General features: G+C 44.8%; 1 protein-coding gene across 2 annotated transcripts in view; it reads left to right on the top strand.

Moving 5' to 3' along the window:
• Positions 1-485: 485 nt before the first annotated feature.
• taf3 (TAF3 RNA polymerase II, TATA box binding protein (TBP)-associated facto) overlaps positions 486-19,874 on the top strand; it is a 207,599-nt gene continuing 188,210 nt past the window's right edge. Inside the window, exon 1 of one of the 2 annotated variants that reach the window (XM_070897123.1) lies at positions 486-886. In XM_070897123.1, the coding sequence (XP_070753224.1) occupies positions 721-886 (166 nt within the window). In that variant the 5' untranslated portion in view covers positions 486-720. The remainder of the gene's footprint in view (positions 887-19,874) is intronic. The other variant, XM_070897125.1, reaches the window with a different exon arrangement.

Raw genomic sequence — 19,874 nt, forward strand, 5'->3', positions numbered from 1 at the left:
GTCTGCGGCCAGGGTCTCCCAGGTGTCAAGTGGTGATGTCGCACTTTTACCAGGGAGGCTTGGAGGGTGTCCTTACGACGTTTCCGCTGCCCACCTTTGGCTCGTTTACCATGAAGGAGCTCCGTATATAAAGCATTTGCTCAGAGAGTCTCGTATCTGGCATGCGTGCTACGTGGCCTGCCCAGCGAAGCTGATCGAGTGCGGTCAGCGCCTCAACACTGGGGACCGCTGGTCCGGGTGGAGGACACCGGTCGCGGACACATGGCACAACACAGGTCTTTCTCAACACGGGGTGGTGGAGGAACATCCTGAGGCTCTGAAAGGCACTTTACTAAATCAAGCGGACCAATCATTTCCCTCTGCAGCCAGCAGGCTGCGATTGTGGTGGAGGGAGGGGCCGGTCTCCAGGCAACAGCCTGACGAGTCGATGCGGGGAAATGACATCGATCGATGGCCGATTGCGGCCCGGCGCTCGATGGGTCGCGCCTAGCGGCGGCGGCGGCGAGGAGAGAAAAAAAAAGCCCAAGATGGCGGCCGGGCAGTGAGGGGCCGAGCGGCGGCTCAGGGGGGAGGACACACACACAGAGAGACAGAGAGAGAGAGAGCCCGGGGCCAGGCCAGGCCGGCGCGCTGCACCGCCCCTGAGGGGGGAGGACGAGGATTGTGTGTGTGTGTGTGTTGCCCGGGGAGGGGGCCCGCCGGCCGGCCGGCCCGCGAGCGATGTGTGACGGCTACGGGCGCGCCCTGCTGCGGGTGGCGGTGGCGCAGATCTGCCAGGCGCTGGGCTGGGACGCTGTGCAGCTCACGGCCTGCGACATCCTCACCGACCTGCTCAACCGCTACATCGAGCAGCTGAGCCGGGGCTGCCACCGCTACAGCGAGCTGTGTGAGTAAAGCCAGGCCGGGCCCTCCGCCCTCTCTCACACACACACACACACACACACACACACAACAAACCCACACTCAATCACCGTGGGGCACGGCAAGAGTCCAGGGGGGTTCACGTGGGGCACGGCAAGAGTCCAGGGGGGTTCACGTGGGGCACGGCAAGAGTCCAGGGGGGTTCACGTGGGGCACGGCAAGAGTCCAGGGGGGTTCACATGGGGCACGGCAAGAGTCCAGGGGGGTTCACATGGGGCACAGCAAGAGTCCAGGGGGGTTCACGTGGGGCACGGCAAGAGTCCAGGGGGGTTCACATGGGGCACAGCAAGAGTCCAGGGGGGTTCACGTGGGGCACAGCAAGAGTCCAGGGGGGTTCACGTGGGGCACGGCAAGAGTCCAGGGGGGTTCACGTGGGGCACGGCAAGAGTCCAGGGGGGTTCACATGGGGCACAGCAAGAGTCCAGGGGGGTTCACGTGGGGCACGGCAAGAGTCCAGGGGGGTTCACATGGGGCACAGCAAGAGTCCGGGGGGGTTCACGTGGGGCACGGCAAGAGCCTGGGGATGTTCACGTGGGGCACAGCAAGAGTCCAGGGGGGTTCACGTGGGGCACAGCAAGAGTCCGGGGCTGTTCACGTGGGGCACAGCAAGAGTCCAGGGGGGTTCACATGGGGCACAGCAAGAGTCCAGGGGGGTTCACGTGGGGCACAGCAAGAGTCCGGGGCTGTTCACGTGGGGCACAGCAAGAGTCCGGGCTGTTCACGTGGGGCACAGCAAGAGTCCAGGGGGGTTCACATGGGGCACAGCAAGAGTCCAGGGTTGTTCACGTGGGGCACAGCAAGAGTCCGGGCTGTTCACGTGGGGCACAGCAAGAGTCCAGGGTTGTTCACGTGGGGCACAGCAAGAGTCCAGGCTGTTCACGTGGGGCACAGCAAGAGTCCAGGGGGGTTCACGTGGGGCACAGCAAGAGTCCAGGGCTGTTCACGTGGGGCACAGCAAGAGTCCGGGGCTGTTCACGTGGGGCACGGCAAGACTCCAGGGCTTACTAACATGGGGCACGGCAAGACTCCAGGGCTGTTCACATGGGGCACGGCAAGACTCCAGGGCTGTTCACATGGGGCACGGCAAGAGTCCAGGACTGACTAACATGCGGCAGAGCAAGACTCCAGGGGCTATTCACACGGGGCACAACAAGATCTGGGGGGTTATTAATATGGGGCACAGCAAGACTCCAGGGGGGTTATTAACATAACATAAGAAATAGGAGCAGGAGTAGACCATTTGGCCCCTTGAGCCTGCTCCGCCATTCAATAAGACTATGGCTGATCTGATCTTGGCCTCAACTCCACTTCCCTGCCTGCTCCCCATAACCCTGAACTCCCTTATCACTCAAAAATCTGTCTATCTCCACGTTAAATATATTCAATACCAGCCTCCACAGCTCTCTGGGGCAGAGAATTCCAAAGATTCATGATCCTCTCAGAGAAGAAATTCCTCCTCATATTCTGAAACTATTCCCCCTCGTTCTAGATGCCCCCATGAGGGGAAGCATCCTTTCTACATCTACCCTGTCTAGTCCCCTCTGAATCTTATACGATTCAATAAGATCACCTCTCATTCTTCTAAATGCCAATTGAGTATAGGCTCAAACTTTCTTCATAAGACAACCCCTTCATCTCAGGAATCAACCTCGTAAACCTTCTCTAAACTATCTCCAAAGCAAGTATATCCCTCCTTAAAAATGGAAACCAAAACTGTATGCAGTACTCCAGGTGTATTCTCACCAACACCCTGTACAGTTGTAGCAGGACTTCCCTACTTTTATACTCCATCCCCCTTGCAATAAAGAACAACATTCCATTTGCCTTCCTTATTACTTGCTGCACCTGCATGCTAACTTTTTGTGTTTCATGTACAAGGACCCCCAGATCCCCCTCTACCTCAGGATTTTGTAATCTCTCCCCATTTAAATAATAATTAGCTTTTTTATTTTTCCTACCAAAGTGGATACCTCACATTTTCCCACATTATATTTCATCTGCCAAATGTTTGACCACTAACTTAGCCTATCTATAATCCCTTTGCAGATTCTTTGCGTCTTCCTCACAACTTGCTTGACATGGGGTACAGCAAGACACCAGGGGTTATTAACATGGAACACACGTAGACACTATGGTTTATTAACAGTGCATCAATTGTGTAGATGACACTTTGTAATTATTACTAATCAGTTTGTGGTATATTTTAGGGATTCCAGTGTCTTGTAAACTTTTACCTGTAGAAACAGTTTTTATTAACACGTCTTGCAAAGACATCACAGGAGTATTTTTGGTTATTACATATCCCGTGGCTCAGTGGGTAACACTTTCGCCTTTGAGTCAGAAGGTTGTGGGTTCAAGTCCCACTCGAGAGACTTGGGCACAATAAATCTAGGCTGACACTCCAGTGCAGTGCTGTACTGTCAGAATTGCTGTCTTTCGGTTGAGACATTAAACCGAGGCCCCGTCTCTCAGATGGACGTAAAAGATCCCATGGCACTATTTCGAAGAAGGGCAGAGGAGTTATACCTAGTGTCCTGGACAATATTTATCCCTTAAATCAGCATTACTTTAAAATTACTTTATCTGGCCATTATCATATTGTTGTTTGGGGGAGCTTGTGGTGCGCAAATTGGCTGCCGCGTTTCCTACATTACAACAATGACTACTTTTAAAAAGTACTTCATTGGCTGTAAAGCTCTTTGGGACGTCCGGTTGACATGGAAGGCACAATAGAAATGCAAGACTTTCTTTTAATATGCAGCACAGAAACAAACCATTTGGCCCAACCAGTCCATGCTGGCGTTTATGCTCCACTCAAGCCTCCTCTCGTCCTTCCTCATCTAAATCTATCAGCATAACCCTCTATTCTCTTCCTCGAATGCTTATCTAGTGTCTCATTAAATGCATCTATACTATTTGCTACAACTACTCCGTGGTAGCGAGTTCCATATTCTCACCACTCTCTGGGTAAATAAGTTTCTTCTGAATTCCCTAATGGATTTCTTGGTTATGTTGCTGTGCAACCTCCTCCCTCTTTCCCCCCCCCCCACCCCCCAAACAGGCTGCCTCCTCACTCCCTCCCTCTCTGCAATCAGCACTTCACCAAATGGCGGTGTGTGTGCACAGCTCGTGCTGCAGGAAACCTAGAAAGAAAGACAGACTTGAATTTATATAGCGCCTTTCACGACCACAGTGCTTTACAGCCACTGAAGTTCTTTTGGAGTGTAGTCCAGTGACTGCACTCCAAAAGTATTTCGTTGGCTGCAAAGTGCTTTGAGCCTGTACAATAGGCTGCATTAGGCCTACTCGCTGGTGCTTGTAACACTTGTGGTTCAAAATATTATGAAGCCTGTCAAGTCTCGCCCATAAAATGTTAACTGATCTTGATGCATATCAGTCTTAAACACAGCTCTGTGGATTTGTGATCTTGTATGAAACCTCAAATCTTTTCTCATGTTTTTCTCCAATGTTGACAGTTGAGTATTACTGTGAAGCACTGATTAATGCTAACTTATAAATTCCTCCTCTTTCCCCTTCCCCATTACCAAATTCAAGTGCGAAACAAGCAGAGTGCTAATGAGAATTTAAAAAAAAACAAACACACCACCTTGGCACACAATTCAATTGTCATCCTATTTGGTTTTAAAGCTCTGGATACTAACGACATTGACATTCAACATAGAAACATAGAAAATAGGTGCAGGCCATTCGGCCCTTCTAGCCTGCACTGCCATTCAATGAGTTCATGGCTGAACATGCAACTTTAGTACCCCATTCCTGCTTTCTCACCAATTGAAACATCAGCTAGTATTTTGCCAGTGACATCAGCTTTAGAAATACTGCAAATGTCTTGTCTACACGATTAAATGTAAAGGTGATTACATTACGTGATATTTATCTGAATAACAGCAGTATTTCATAATTACGTGTGCAGCAGCCATGTATTTTTGAAATGCATCTTAGTATTGAAACAAAATATCTTGGGTTCATCTCTGGATGCTCAAGCCAGTTTTAAAAACTACCCAATTAAGTTTTGTACTAAATTAATTGCATTTCAAAACACCAGATCGGAGACTGTTCTGGAGGGATGTTTTATGTGTTTTGTTTGGCGACAAAGCCATAAATATGTGATATGAGATCCTCTTTTATAAAAGAGTAGGTGTCCTGTAAGTGCACTTTATGGGCCCAAATTTGCCCAGGAGTTGCTCCATTTTTTTTGGAGCAACTTGATTTTTCTGGAGTATCTTAAAAATCCTCATTCTGCACATTTAATTTGCGCCAGTGTAAGTGAGTTAGTTAGGATTTTTAAAAGTTTTTTTTTCAAAAGGGGGCGTTACCAGCCGTTTTGGCCATTTAAGCCAGTTTGGACAGCTAATAGTTGCTCCAAACTAACTTAGGCCAGCGTATGTGGCCACTTGTGGCCGCACAAGAAACCCTTGCGGAGAGTTAAGAAATCAGCGCAGATTAGTACATTCTAAAGCACCAAGACTTACAAAGCACTAAACAAAGCACAAAAAGCATTCAATAACAAATAAAAAAAATAGAAGAAAGTAGAGAAGACCTGCACCTAAAGCACCAAGACTTACAAAGTTTTAAGGAAAGATTAAAAGAAAATAAAGAAACTCTGCAAACACACAATCACAGTAGCTTAAACAACACAAGCAGCTACTTACATGTACAGGGCTTTTTTTTTTCATGTCACTCATTACTTTGCACATTTTTACAGGTCTCCTTCACAATCATTTTTTTTTACCTGTACAGGGATCTCCCTAAAACAAATTAAACCGAGCCATGGTTCCATTCTCTAAGTAATTGGCCCCAAAGGCTGTATGCCGAGATGCTCCCAAATGGTGTGTAAAATAGAACAACTGCCCCATATATTTGCCAGAAACAAGTTAGCACAGCAGGTTTCCATCTGTTCAATAGCTCGCGGGCCGGTGCGGAAGACCATTTGGCCAGGGATAGTGGCGGCGAACATCGGACCGTCCCTTCGGCCAGAGATGGGGTGGCGAGCATCGGGTCTTGCTCACAGCCTGCAGGACGCGCTGGGAGGGGGGGGAGCTACTGCGCATGCGCGCAGCTGCTGGCACTGTTTCCGGCCCAGGGCTGTAGCTCCGCCCCCCCCACTCCACTATATACGCCACACCAGGATCCGGGACACACAGAGAGCGGCCAGAATCGTGAGTAAGTTTTTTGGCGACCTTTTGAGCGCTCAAAATCGGCGCATCTTGGGTGAGTGCGCCGGAAAAAGGGATTGGGGAAATTTGGGCCCATTAGAACCACATTTATGTACAAAATACTATATAGTACATGTCCATAATTCTGTGTGAATTTTGTAATTATATATAATAGGCATTGTATATTCAGTGTCTAGCTCCAAAATGAGTGTATAATGAATGACACTCCTGTGCAATAATGCTCAGTCTGCTGCTGACACTGTCATTGATCAGTTCCCCTTCGCCAAATATTTCCTTAGACTGATTCCCCATCTCTACAGCTGAAACAAATAGTATTTGCTGAATGTCTTTTGAAATTTGTAGTTGAGGTTTTGAGGACTTTGGGGTGGAGTTGGATTTAGTATTTATGATTCCATAGGACTCCCATCAGTGTGTGACAACCTTATAATCTCATTTCCAAGAATGTGTTCTAGTTCTGATGTATTAGACAATTGTACTGAAAAGCTGCATCCAGATGTGTGGAGTTTGTGACTCTGATACTTTGTATTCGAAGTAAACATGTTTCATTTGACTCGAGTATTTGTGCATTTATGTAATGGTAATCATGATATAGATCTGCAGATAGTCTGACTGATGTTCTGCACATATGCTCAGGACAGTTACCATCAGCCATTGATTTTTAAAATGAATGAGTTCAATATAGTAAATTTCATTGTGTACATGCAGCTAAAGCAGTGCTTTCCAAATGAATTTGATTAATTCTGCTCATTTCAAATCAATTAATTAAATCTTCCTGTAGTTGATAGAAGTTTACATTAACTTGTGATATTTAAAGTAACTTTTCCACTTGCTGAATTGTGGATTTTTTGCAACTTTAAAGTGGATGCCCCCATTAATCAGTCCCTTTCAAAAACAATATAGGCTTTGAATGTGTGGTTAGAGGCTTCCCGCCGGGAAATGCCTCCGATTCGCAAATAAAATGCCCGCCGCATACCTGGTGGTCCGGGAGGTACGGAGACTCGGGTCCTGGGCCTCTCTGGGTACCCGCGGGTAGAGGCCCACGTATCTCGGGTGCAGGCAGTTTGCAAGCGCCCCTGAGATCACGTGAACCGGTCCAACCAATCAAAGAAGTGAATCCCCATTCATAATTATGGAGATTCCGTGTGTACTGAACCCCCATCGGCATAAATGGGAAACCCCCCCCCCCCCCGCCCAAAATACATCTACACATCGAATACAATTTTAAAAAAAACATTACATATTTAAAATTAATTAAAATGCCATTTAATTAAATATTTAAAACAAACATATTTAATGTTTTGAAAAATCAATGTAAACGTTTTAATGGGGCTAAAATAAACCTTATTTAATGTATAAATGATTGAAAAAAATGCATCTTAAAGTTTTTTTAAAAACTCTTACGCTGGTAAAAGCAGGCCTTACGCTTGCTTTTACCAGGCGTAAGAATTTCACGGGCATTCACTGGGCAAATAGCCCAACACTATCCGTAAATGCCCTTTTCCCGGGGATGCGTTGGATCTGTCAAGAAAATTCTTGGTACATTGCAAGTTTCGGGTTTTCACGCGCGATAACGTGGAACTTGCTCGGCCCTTATGGACACAAATGCACCTGTAAGGACCGCAAATTACGGCCCATAAAGTTTAAAAGATACGTGCTACCTTGCGTATTGTGGCTCCGCAGTTCCTAGGTTTTCGGCATAGCCACTGACAGGTGCACAATAGAGGCTTTGGGATAATTGTCCCATCCCATGTGTAGGTACTTGGCCTCAGCTTGGCGCTTTTCTAGAGTAGCAGACGTGAGACTTGAATCTCAGCGATAGGGTATCTTCGTGGTGCTGCTTATTTGCGGCCCAGTCTGCTGCAGCATTGTCACTAAAATGATTAATGCATTTAGAATTTTTTTTTGTTGGATATTTTGAAGTGCTGATGACTTTGTTAGGAAATTAGTTGGGAGGCACTTCTGAAACGGAGTATGAACGAGCTGCATTAACTTCAGTAAATACAGCTACTAACCCAGCACACTGTCAGTTTTGCCATTTTATCCAAATGCATTACTTGAGTTCCCGCATGCTTTGTGGTTTAGGTACCTTTTAGTGCAAATCTCTCTGATCACATCCATGAAGAGTCACTGTTTAGAACAAGCTTGAGAAACAGAATGCTAAATCATACAGTTCTTTAAGTCTGCATGATTTATCCAGTTGCTTTGAGTCATCTAGATCGAGAAGGTTCAAGATTCAATCCCCAGTCCATTTGGAGCTCACCAAACCCAGCTGGAATTATGTTGGGGGTCTCCGATTTGGTCTTGGTGTCCCTGTATTTAGAAAGTAAAAGTCAGAGAGAGTTCCCACTCTTGATTTCTATCCAGCGATCTTTGGTGAAAGTGCACCCACGTGGACAGGATTGTGCTGTGCTGTGATGTCCCCGTGATTGAAAGCACATCAACACTCACTTTCTCGACACACGCAAAGTATATGGGGTTGAGGCACAAATCGGCCATGGTCGAATTGAATGGTTGAATGGCCGCCTCCTGTTCCTACCAAGGACATCCACTGCCTGTGGAATTGCACAGCAACAAGGAGTCGATACTTTCAGGAGAGAAGGGGAGAAAATTGGTGAAAGGAAAAAAAAAAGTGATATGATTTATAAAAGTTATGGATTGTGAGATTAGCTGAAAGGGAACAGAGCATTTATATAGATATTGAGATGTCCGTGGTAGTTCGGAAGATTGATTTTGCCATTTTGATGGCTGTGTAAACACGGCTGATCAATCACTTCCACAAAGACCACAAATTCCTCTAATATACAAGTAATGTGCATGCTGAGAAAGTTTACTTAAAATGATGTTCCATTTATCTGTTGGAAAATGGCTGGCAGCTTGTGAGGTTCACACGTTGGCCTGATTGAAAAGGGTTAATGGGGCTTCACGGTAACTTAATTTGAGTTAACCGTTTCCTGGATTTTAGTTTTGGTCTGATAGTTGGGGTCATCAGCTAAATTAGATTTGGAGATAAATACAACACCAACAACTTCTATTTATATAGAATGTGTGAATATTACTTTAATTGTAAGAATTCTGCAGTATTTTTATAGTACTACAGTCAGCAGTTTCTCCAAGTAGGCTTCCTATGTCAGTAGTATCTATTAAAATGCTTCAGAAGGTTTGTTAATAATCAGTTGAACTAATGAATAAATTTACTCTCTTATGGAGCTTATCCTGAAACCCTTGTATGTAATGTCTCACTATTTGTACAGAATGAATTGAAGTATATTTTTACTATTTGTCATCATCTTTGTACGGAATGGATGCAAGTATATTTTTACTAGGTTGTCATCATCTATGAAATCTAGTGCTAAAATTGGGGTTTTTGATCTTTGTAAAGATCAAATGTATTTTTTTTAAATATTGATATTGTGGCTCGTGTCCTTTTGAAATTAATGTTGATTTTTTGAAAAGAAAGACTTACAGTTATAAAGCACCTTTCGCCAATACGTTTTACAGCCAATGAAGTACTTTTGAAGTGTAGTTACTGTTATAATGTAGGAAACGTGGCTGACAATTTGCACACAGCAAGCTCCCACAAACAGCCATGTGATAATGACCAGATAATTTTTTTTTAGTGATGTTGATTGAGGGATAATTATTGGCCCAGGACACCGGGGATAACTCCCCTGCTCTTCTTCGAAATAGTACCGTGGGATCTTTTATGTCCACCTGAGAGAACACACGGGGCCTCGATTTAACGTCTCATCCGAAAGACATTTCTGAAAGGAATTTCCCTTTAGCTTTATACTTAAGCCTTATGCCCAAGTATAATAAACCGTCCCATCCCATCCCGGTTCACGCATGGTATAATAAATGTTGCATTTATATTTGTTACCGATATTTTATGCTGGGGAGTCCATATTCAGTATGTATAGGTACACTGTGAATGTAGGAATCAGTGCTCCTTAATAGCATCATTAAATATATATCTGCATGTTGTGTGTGCAGAATATTAGTGACATTTCCTCAGCTCAGGTGCAGGTTTATATTTATTAGATTGGTATAACAGTAGCATGTTAGTAGTCATTTGGATATTTATGGAGAGCGAGGGTGTTGCCATGAGGCCTTGTACTTATCCCTCTGGGGGAACAAGGTGTTGGTGATGACAAGGTCATGTTCTAGGCATTTTGTTAGGGGCAGGGTACCACTGGAAACATAGAAACATAGAAAATAGGTGCAGGAGTAGGCCATTCGGCCCTCCGTTCAATAAGATCATGGCTGATCATTCCCTTTCCTGCTTTCTCACCATACCCCTTGATCCCCTTAGCCATAAGGGCCATATTTAACTCCCTCTTGAATATATCCAATGAACTGGCATCAACAACTCTCTGCGGTAGGGAATTTCATAGGTTAACAATGAGTGATGAAGTTTCTCCTCATCTCAGTCCGAAATGGCCTTCCCCTTATCCTAAGACTATGTCCCCTGGTTCTGGACTTCCCCAACATCGGGAACATTCTTCCCACCATCCCGGGAATCAGTCTGGTGAATCTTCGCTGCACTCCCTCAATAGCAAGAATGTCCTTCCTCAAGTTAGGAGACTAAAACTGTACACAATACTCCAGGTGTGGCCTCACCAAGGCCCTATACAATTGTAGCAACACCTCCCTGCCCCTGTACTCAAATCCCCTCGCTATGAAGGCCAACATGCCATTTGCTTTCTTAACTGCCTGCTGTACCTGCATGCCAACCTTCAATGACTGATGTACCATGACACCCAGGTCTCATTGCACCTCCCCTTTTCCTAATCTGTCACCATTCAGATAATAGTCTGTCTCTCTGTTTTTACCACCAAAGTGGATAACCTCACATTTATCCACATTATACTTCATCTGCCATGCATTCAAGTATTCAAGTCACAGATAGATTTTTAACCAATAAGGGAATTAAGGGTTACGGGGAGCGGGTGGGTAAGTGGAGCTGAGTCCACGGCCAGATCAGCCATGATCTTGTTGAATGGCGGAGCAGGCTCGAGGGGCTAGATGGCCTACTCCTGTTCCTAATTCTTATGTTCTTATTTGCCCACTCACCTAACCTATCCAAGTCACTCTGCAGCCTTATAGCATCCTCCTCGCAGCTCACACTGCCACCCAACTTAGTGTCATCCGCAAATTTGGAGATACTACATTTAATCCCCTCGTCTAAATCATTAATGTACAATGTAAACAGCTGGGGCCCCAGCACAGAACCTTGCGGTACCCCACTAGTCACTGCCTGCCATTCTGAAAAGTACCCATTTACTCCTACTCTTTGCTTCCTGTCTGCCAACCAGTTCTCAATCCACATCAGCACACTACCCCCAATCCCATGTGCTTTAACTTTGCACATTAATCTCTTGTGTGGGACCTTGTCGAAAGCCTTTTGAAAGTCCAAATACACCACATCAACTGGTTCTCCCTTGTCCACTCTACTGGAAACATCCTCAAAAAATTCCAGAAGATTTGTCAAGCATGATTTCCCTTTCACAAATCCATGCTGACTTGGACCTATCATGTCACCTCTTTCCAAATGCGCTGCTATGACATCCTTAATAATTGATTCCATCATTTTACCCACTACTGAGGTCAGGCTGACCGGTCTGTAATTCCCTGTTTTCTCTCCCTCCTTTTTTTTAAAAGTGGGGTTACATTGGCTACCCTCCACTCGATAGAAACTGATCCAGAGTCAATGGAATGTTGGAAAATGACTGTCAATGCATCCGCTATTTCCAAGGTCACCTCCTTAAATACTCTGGGATGCAGTCCATCAGGCCCTGGGGATTTATCGGCCTTCAATCCCATCAATTTCCCCAATACAATTTCCCGACTAATAAGGATTTCCCTCAGTTTCTCCTCCTTACTAGACCCTCTGACCCCTTTTATATCCGGAAGGTTGTTTGTGTCCTCCTTAGTGAATACCGAACCAAAGTACTTGTTCAATTGGTCTGCCATTTCTTTGTTTCCCGTTATGACTTCCCCTGATTCTGACTGCAGGGGACCTACGTTTGTCTTTACTAACCTTTTTCTCTTTACATATCTATAGAAACTTTTGCAATCCGTCTTCTCGTACTCCATTTTCCCTGCCCTAATCAAACCCTTTGTCCTCCTCTGCTGAGTTCTAAATTTCTCCCAATCCCCGGGTTCGCTGCTATTTCTGACCAATTTGTATGCCACTTCCTTGGCTTTAATACTATCCTTGATTTCCCTTGATAGCCACGGTTGAGCCACCTTCTCTTTTTTATTTTTACGCCAGACAGGAATGTACAATTGTTGTAGTTCATCCATGCGGTCTCTAAATGTCTGCCATTGCCCATCCACAGTCAACCCCTTAAGTATCATTCGCCAATCTATCCTAGCCAATTCACCCTCATACCTTCAAAGTTACCCTTCTTTAAGTTCTGGACCATGGTCTCTGAATTAACTGTTTCATTCTCCATCCTAATGCAGAATTTCACCATATTATGGTCACTCTTCCCCAAGGGGCCTCGCACAACGAGATTGCTAATTAATCCTCTCTCATTACACAACACCCAGTCTAAGATGGCCTCCCCCCTAGTTGGTTCCTCGACATATTGGTCTAAAAACCATCCCTTATGCACTCCAGGAAATCCTCCTCCACCGTATTGCTTCCAGTTTGGTTAGCCCAATCTATGTGCATATTAAAGTCACCCATTATAACTGCTGCACCTTTATTGCATGCACCCTAATTTCCTGTTTGATGCCCTCCCCAACATCACTACTACTGTTTGGACGTCTGTACACAACTCCCACTAATGTTTTTTGCCTGTTTTTTTTTACGTTGATTGAGGACAATATTGGCTGAGGGAAGTAAGGGTGAACATTCTGGAAGCTCTGGCCCCAATCTTCCAATCCTCTTTGGATATGGGACTGGTGCCTGAGGACTGGAGGATTGTAAATGTTACACCTCTGTTCAAAAAAAAAGAGTGGATGATAAACCCAGCAATTATAGGCCAGTCAGGCTAATCTCAGTGGCGGTGAAACGTTTAGTGACAATAATCCGCGGTAAAATTAATTGGCACTTGGAAAAGTAAGTTAATAAATAAAAGCCAGCATTCTATCAAAACTCTTCATAATTTTAGAAGTTTGTAATAATGAAGCTGAAAAGTTTCAAATCTTTCAAAGAAGGTAGTTTGAGTGCCTGTATTATTGATAAGCTACAAATTAAGCTTGAATTTTCCAATTTACACTTCAGTAGAGAGAGGCTACACAGTGAAGAACTACCATTCATAACTGAAAACTGTTGATGGATTATGGACAGGAACTACGAAACACTGTCCTGCAGGGCATTGGTTTTTCAGTGTTTCTGCCTCGGGGAACAAATTATTTCCAATCTTTTTGGCCAAGGATGCAATGGGGACACCAAGACATTTGGGGGAAGGTGGGAGGTAGAGAGAATATACTGGGTAAATTTGAAAATTACTTCTTAGTTTTATTTATTAACTTATAATTATATTACTTATTGACTTACTTATATACTTATTAACAAATTATCTGGTCATTATCACATTGTTGTTTGTGGGAGCTTGCTGTGCACAAATTGGCTGCTGCATTTCCTACATTACAATAGTCACTACAGTTCAAAAGTGCTGTGAAACGCTTTGAGATGTCCAGTGGTTGTGAAAGGCTCTATGTAAATCCAAGTCTTTCTTTCAGCGTGGACTGTGTATCGAGAAGCCCGAGTTTTCAGAGAGGGGCGTGTAAAGGCCCTGGAAACAGGTCACTGACAAACCTCACATGGCAACACAATAATTGTGTGGTACTGGGAAACTATAAGGGAGCGAGAGAGAATTTTAGACAAATGCTGAGGCAATAAAAGAGTGTGCGCTTTGTGAATGAGAGGGGTTTAAGAAATTTGAGGTGAAGCCACCATGTTTTATGATAAATTATTGAACTTTAAATTTACTCTGCTAGTTTTTCATTATAATATAATGGCCTAGATTTTGCAATGGGTAATGACGACGAACTATCAGCTCAGACACTGGTTGCGCTGTGGCGCCCCCTTGCCATAGCCGGCAATCAGTGTAATCAGGGAAACCTGTGAAACTGATAAACTTGGGCTTTTTCACATCGCTGTTAAATACCCCATTAAATGTTGGCCTTATTGGACAAGGTGTAACTGGGGTTTTAGCAGCGTATTGACTGCTAAAACGTATAGCCTTGGAAAACTAATTTTTATATTTGTGGAGTCTCAAATTTCTCCATTATGATTTAAAAAGTACAATTTTTTTAACAGGTTGTTCAAATTTGTTCATGATATTTTAGGTTCTACCTTCTCCCCATGTGAAAATCCCAATTTTTATTTCGCTCTCTAACATTTTTTTTTAAAAGTGGGGATAAAAGCAGCTTTTCATTTCCTGGCTAGTTGTGTGTGAGGATTCTTCAGTGTAATTTGGCTGCTTTGACAGCTGCAGCTCTTCACTGGGAATCCCCATTACACAGCGCTACAATGAATTGCACGTCGAGAAAGGCAAACAGAGATTGCGAGATCTCTCGGGGCAGCTTTCTTCGGGGCCTTTGCTTCGCCGCTGACTGCAAATTACGGCAAGTATCTATGTAACAAAAGTATTTTGAAAGCCTGTTTGAAGTTAAAGGAAGAGCAGAAGCTGGCAGTGGATGTGAAAACTAATTGTTTGGGGTCATTGACTTTATTATTTCAAGAGATATTTGTCTTATAGTCGAATAATTAATGGCCCCGAGCTTGGTGGAAGCTAAGTGCCGCCCAAAGGGCCCCTGGGATCCTGACGGTACTTTGGGCGGACGTTTCATTAAAAAAAAATCCTGAAAAGACCACCCGGTGGCAAAAATGCAACTTACACCCTGAACCTGGGCGGCAACTCCCATTCTCGCTGGAAAATGCAATCCTCGGCAAAGCACCGCCGAGGATTTTGTCGGGTCCAAGGGAGGGAGGAACTGATTAAATAAAAAATATTCACAAAATTACAAAAAGCACTAGAAATCCTTCAGGGGACCCCATCCACCCGAATCCCTGCAATAAAAATAAAGACAAGAAGTGGACTAACCTTTTTTTTGCAGGTCTTCATACTTACCGTTGAGGTTAGACCTGCCTTCACGTGGCGGTCCTTCCCCTGCTGGAGCGGAGGACCGCCCAGACCAAACTGGCAGCTCGGCGGGAGGGAGGACACTTAACGCGCGTTGCACGCCAGCGGGCGGTCTCCAGCAGTCTTCCCTCCCCACCGGCGGGAGGCCTCCACCAAACTCGCTCGGAGGCGAGACCGCCCAGAAAGCTCAATGGCAAGGGACGGCAAGTCCACCAATTTCGCCCCCAATGTCTGAGTCAAAATGTTGAAAATCTTTGCAGTAAAGCTAGCCATGGTAAGTTCATCTTTCACAGAATGTATGCGAACTTATGAAAAGTGGTGGACAGGAAAAGACCTACTGGTCCACCCAGCCTGTCCCATACAGTTGTGATGCCTAGTGCATCGCAATTTATACACTCGCCACTTCACCTGGAGCCATGTGATCTCATAGGAGAGACGGAAAACCGGATAAAAAACCTAGGCTAATTAAAGGAGGAGAAAAATCGGAAAATCTCTCTCTGACCTCCTTAGACGATCGAAACTAGTCCAGGAGATTACCTTGGTCGTGAATGTTACAAGTTACCTACCTCTTGTATGATGTGATCTCTACCCGAGACAGAAACAGGTCCAGCTCTTGCTTGAAGGAATTCAGAAAATCACTGTTGACCGCACGAGATCGCAACCTGTTTCACAGGTCCAGTGTTCTGTGAAAAGTTCCTCCTTGATTGTCACATCCAGTCGTGAATGGTGGTGGATAATTAAACACCTAGGGAGGAGGAGGCTCGATGAATATCCCCATCCTCAATGATGACAGAGCCCAGCACGTGAGTGCAAAAGACAAGGCTGATGCATTTGCAACCATCTTGAGCCAGAAGTGCTAAGTGGCACCATATTGGCCTCCTTCTGAGGTTCCCACCATCACAGAAACCAGCCTTCAGCCAATTTGATTAATTTCATGTGAAATCAAGATTTCAGATCAGCCATGATCTTATTGAATGGTGGAGTAGGCTCGAAGGGCCAAATGACCTACTCCTCCTCTTATGTTCTTAAACGGCTGAGCGCACTGGATGCAGCAAATACTATGGGCCCTGACAACATCCCGACTGTCATGCTGAAGACTTGTGCTCCAGAACTTGTGCACCTCTAACCAAACTGTTCCAGAACATCTACAATACTGGCATCTACCCGACAATGTGGAAAACTGCCGAGGTATGGCCTGTCCATAAAAAGCAGGACAAATCCAATCTGGCCAATTACCGCTCCATCAGTCTACTCTCAATCATCAGCAAAGTGATGGAAGGTGTCATCGACAGTGCTATCAAGCAGCATTCACCCACCAAAACCTGCTCACCAATGCTCAGTCTGGGTCCTACCAGGACCTCTCAGCTCCAGACCTCATTACAACCTTGGTCCAAACATGGAAAAAAGAGCTGAATTCCAGAGATGAGGTGAGAGTGACTGCCCTTGACATCAAGGCAGTATTTGACCGAGTGTGGCATCAAGGAGCCCGAGTAAAACTGAAGTCATTGGGAATCGGGGGGGAAAAGACTCTCCACTGGCTGGAGTCATACCTAGCACAAAGGAAGATGGTTGGATGTCGATTATCTCAGCCCTAGGACATCACTGCAAAAGTTCCTCAGGACAGTGTCCTCGGCCCAACCTCTTCAGCTGCTTCATCAATGACCTTCCCTCCATCATAAGATCAGATGTGGGGATATTCGCTGTTGATTACAGTGTTCAGTTACATTCGCAACTCCTCAGATAATGAAGCAGTCCATGCCCGAATGCAGCAAACCTGGGCGACATTCAGGCTTGGACTGACAAGTGGCAAATAATATTTGAGCCACACTAGTGCCAGGCAATGACCATCTCCAATAAGCAAGAGTCTAACCACCTCCTCTTGACATTCAGTGGCATTACCATCGCCGAATCCCCCACCATCAACATCTTGGGGTGGGGGGGGGGGTCACCATTGATGAGAAATTTAACTGGACCAGCGATGTACATACTGTGACAACAAGAACAGGTCAGAGGCTGGATATTCTGCAGCGAGTAACTCGCTGCCTTACTCCCGAAAGCCTTGCCACCATCTACAAGGCACAAGTCAGGAGTGTTATGGAATACTCTCCGCTTGGCTGGATAAGTACAGCTCCAACAACACTCAAGAAGCTCGACAACATCTAGGACAAAGCAGCCCGCTTGATTGGCAGGTTAAACATTCACTCCCTGCATCATCAGTGCACCATGCTTGTAGTGTGTACCATCTACAAGATGCACTACAGCAACTCGCCAAGGCTTCTTCGGCAGCACCTAAACCCACGACCTGTACCACCTAGACGGACAAAGGCAGCAGGTGCATGGGAACACCATCACCTCTACGTTCCCTGCAAGTTACACACCATCCTGACTTGGAAATATATCGCCGTTCTTTCATTGTCGCTGCGTCAAAACCCTGGAACTCCCTCCCCAACAGCACTGGGAGCACCTTCACCACAAGGACTGCAGTGGTTCGAGAAGGTGGCTCACCACCACCTTCTCAAGGGCAGTTAGGGATGGGCAATAAATGCTGGCCTTGCCAGTGATGCCCACATCCCAGGAACGAATTTAAAAAAGAAATACTTATTCAGTTGAAACAATTGGTTTGCACAAACACATTCTTGTCCCTTCATCTTGAAAACCTTGAACAAATCACACCTAAGTTTATGCTTCTCTAAAGTATAGAGACCCAGCTCTTTGAGCCTATCGGGATAACTAAGATGTTTTAAACTGGGAATTAATCTAGTGGTGGTCCTCTGCATCATTTCCAATGCCTTAATATCACCCACCATGTGAGGAGACTAGAATTAAACACAGTATTCTAGCTGAGGCCGAAACAAGGTCGAGTATAAGGACAAAATGGTGTTCTTTTTTTTTTACAATGTATTGTCTTGTAAATACACCCTAGCATCCTGTTCGTTTTAGCTGTAGCTTCATGGCATTGGTCAAAAACCTTTAGAGATGAATGTACTAAAATGCCCAGATCTATTTTTTTTTTCACCACTGCCTTTCATTCTTTTCCCTGTATGTTCAGAATTGTGCCCTGCCCCCATGTATAACACTGCTTTTCTAATTTAAACATCATTTGCCAGCCACGGGACCAATGATTCAGCACATCTAGATCTGCTTGCAGTAGTCAAGCATCCTCAATAGTGCTAACTCTCGCACATATTGCGGATAATTCCTCAACACTTACAGCTAGATCATTAATGAAAATAGTAAAGAGAAAAGGTACTAACACCGATCCCTGTTGGACACCACTGGTGAATGGTCTCCAAGTAGATCCAAATCCATAGACATCCATTTTCTGTCTACAGGCTATCACTCAATTCTCAATCCAGCGCAGCAGATTACCACTAATTCCAGAAGATGCTATCTTGTAGAAAAGTCTCTTGTGCAGTACCTTATCAAAATATTTCTGAAAATCCAGCTAGGCAACGTATACTGGATTTCACTCGTCCACTATCCTGGTGACTTCTTCAGAAAATGCAATAATATTAGTAAGACACGACCCTTTTCGGAAGCCTTGTTGCATGTCCCTCATATGGTCATCTCTGTCTAAGTAGGCATATAGTGCGTTCCTAATGATTCCCTCAAGCATCTTGCCCACTACTGGTGTCAAGCTAATGGGCCTGCAGTTACCCAGTTCTGCCTTATCCCCCTTTTTTAAAGATTGGAAGTATGCCAGTCTCCTTCCAGACTGAGGGAGCAGTCCCAGACTCGCGCGAGCTATTAAAGGTATGGGCAAGGAGCTTTCATAGCACCTGTCCCCTCCCATTTGCTTGAGGACATTTGGGTGGATATCATCCAAGCCAGCCACACTACCTATTTTAAGGTGCCGCCTTCTTTCCAAAACAGTATGTTAATCTATTTTAATAAGAAAAGAAAGACTTGGATTTATATAGCGACTTTCACCAACGCCGGACGTCTCAAAGCGCTTTACAGCCAATGAAGTACTTTTGGAGTGTAGTCACTGTTGTAATGTGGGGAAAATACTAACAATCTCGTGGCGAAATGCAACTTTTAATTGTCAGTTGAACGCCATCTTCAATCAAGGGTGAAGACTGATGCAAAGTACACATTTGGTATCTCCATGGTACCGTGAGAGTCCTTTCTAACCTTTCCTTGAGCATCTTTCAATGGCCCAACACATTATTTGACTGTTCTCTGACTTTTCACATAGCTGAAAAAGCTTTTCCCATTAATATCTGTTGTCCATGATCCTCTTTACCATTAACCTTTTAGCTGATCTAATAGCAGCCTTCATTTTTTAAACTGTTGGTACCTGTTTTTACTTTGCTGTGCAAATGAGCTTTTACTTTATAAAAATATTTTTCTTTCCATCTTATTTGTCCTTGAACAGGACCGTGGCTGCTACTTGCATATCCTCCTTTTGAACTTGAACTTGGGCACGGGCATGGCCTCTACCATTTTATTTTTTTCCGGAAAACCCTGCCATTTATATTCTGGATCGGTTTCATCCTCGCCCAGTGGGGGTGACCAATTGACCTGTTCCAAATCCTTTGCTATTTTGGTAAAGTTAGCCCTTCATTGTTTTACATAAAATGCAAGCAGCATTCCAGTTGTGTAAAGAATTTAGTATTACCAGTTGAATTTCTAATATATCAGAAGTTGGTTTAGA

This window comes from Pristiophorus japonicus, chromosome 13 (assembly GCF_044704955.1).
Source record: "Pristiophorus japonicus isolate sPriJap1 chromosome 13, sPriJap1.hap1, whole genome shotgun sequence".
Lineage (NCBI taxonomy): Eukaryota > Metazoa > Chordata > Chondrichthyes > Pristiophoridae > Pristiophorus > Pristiophorus japonicus.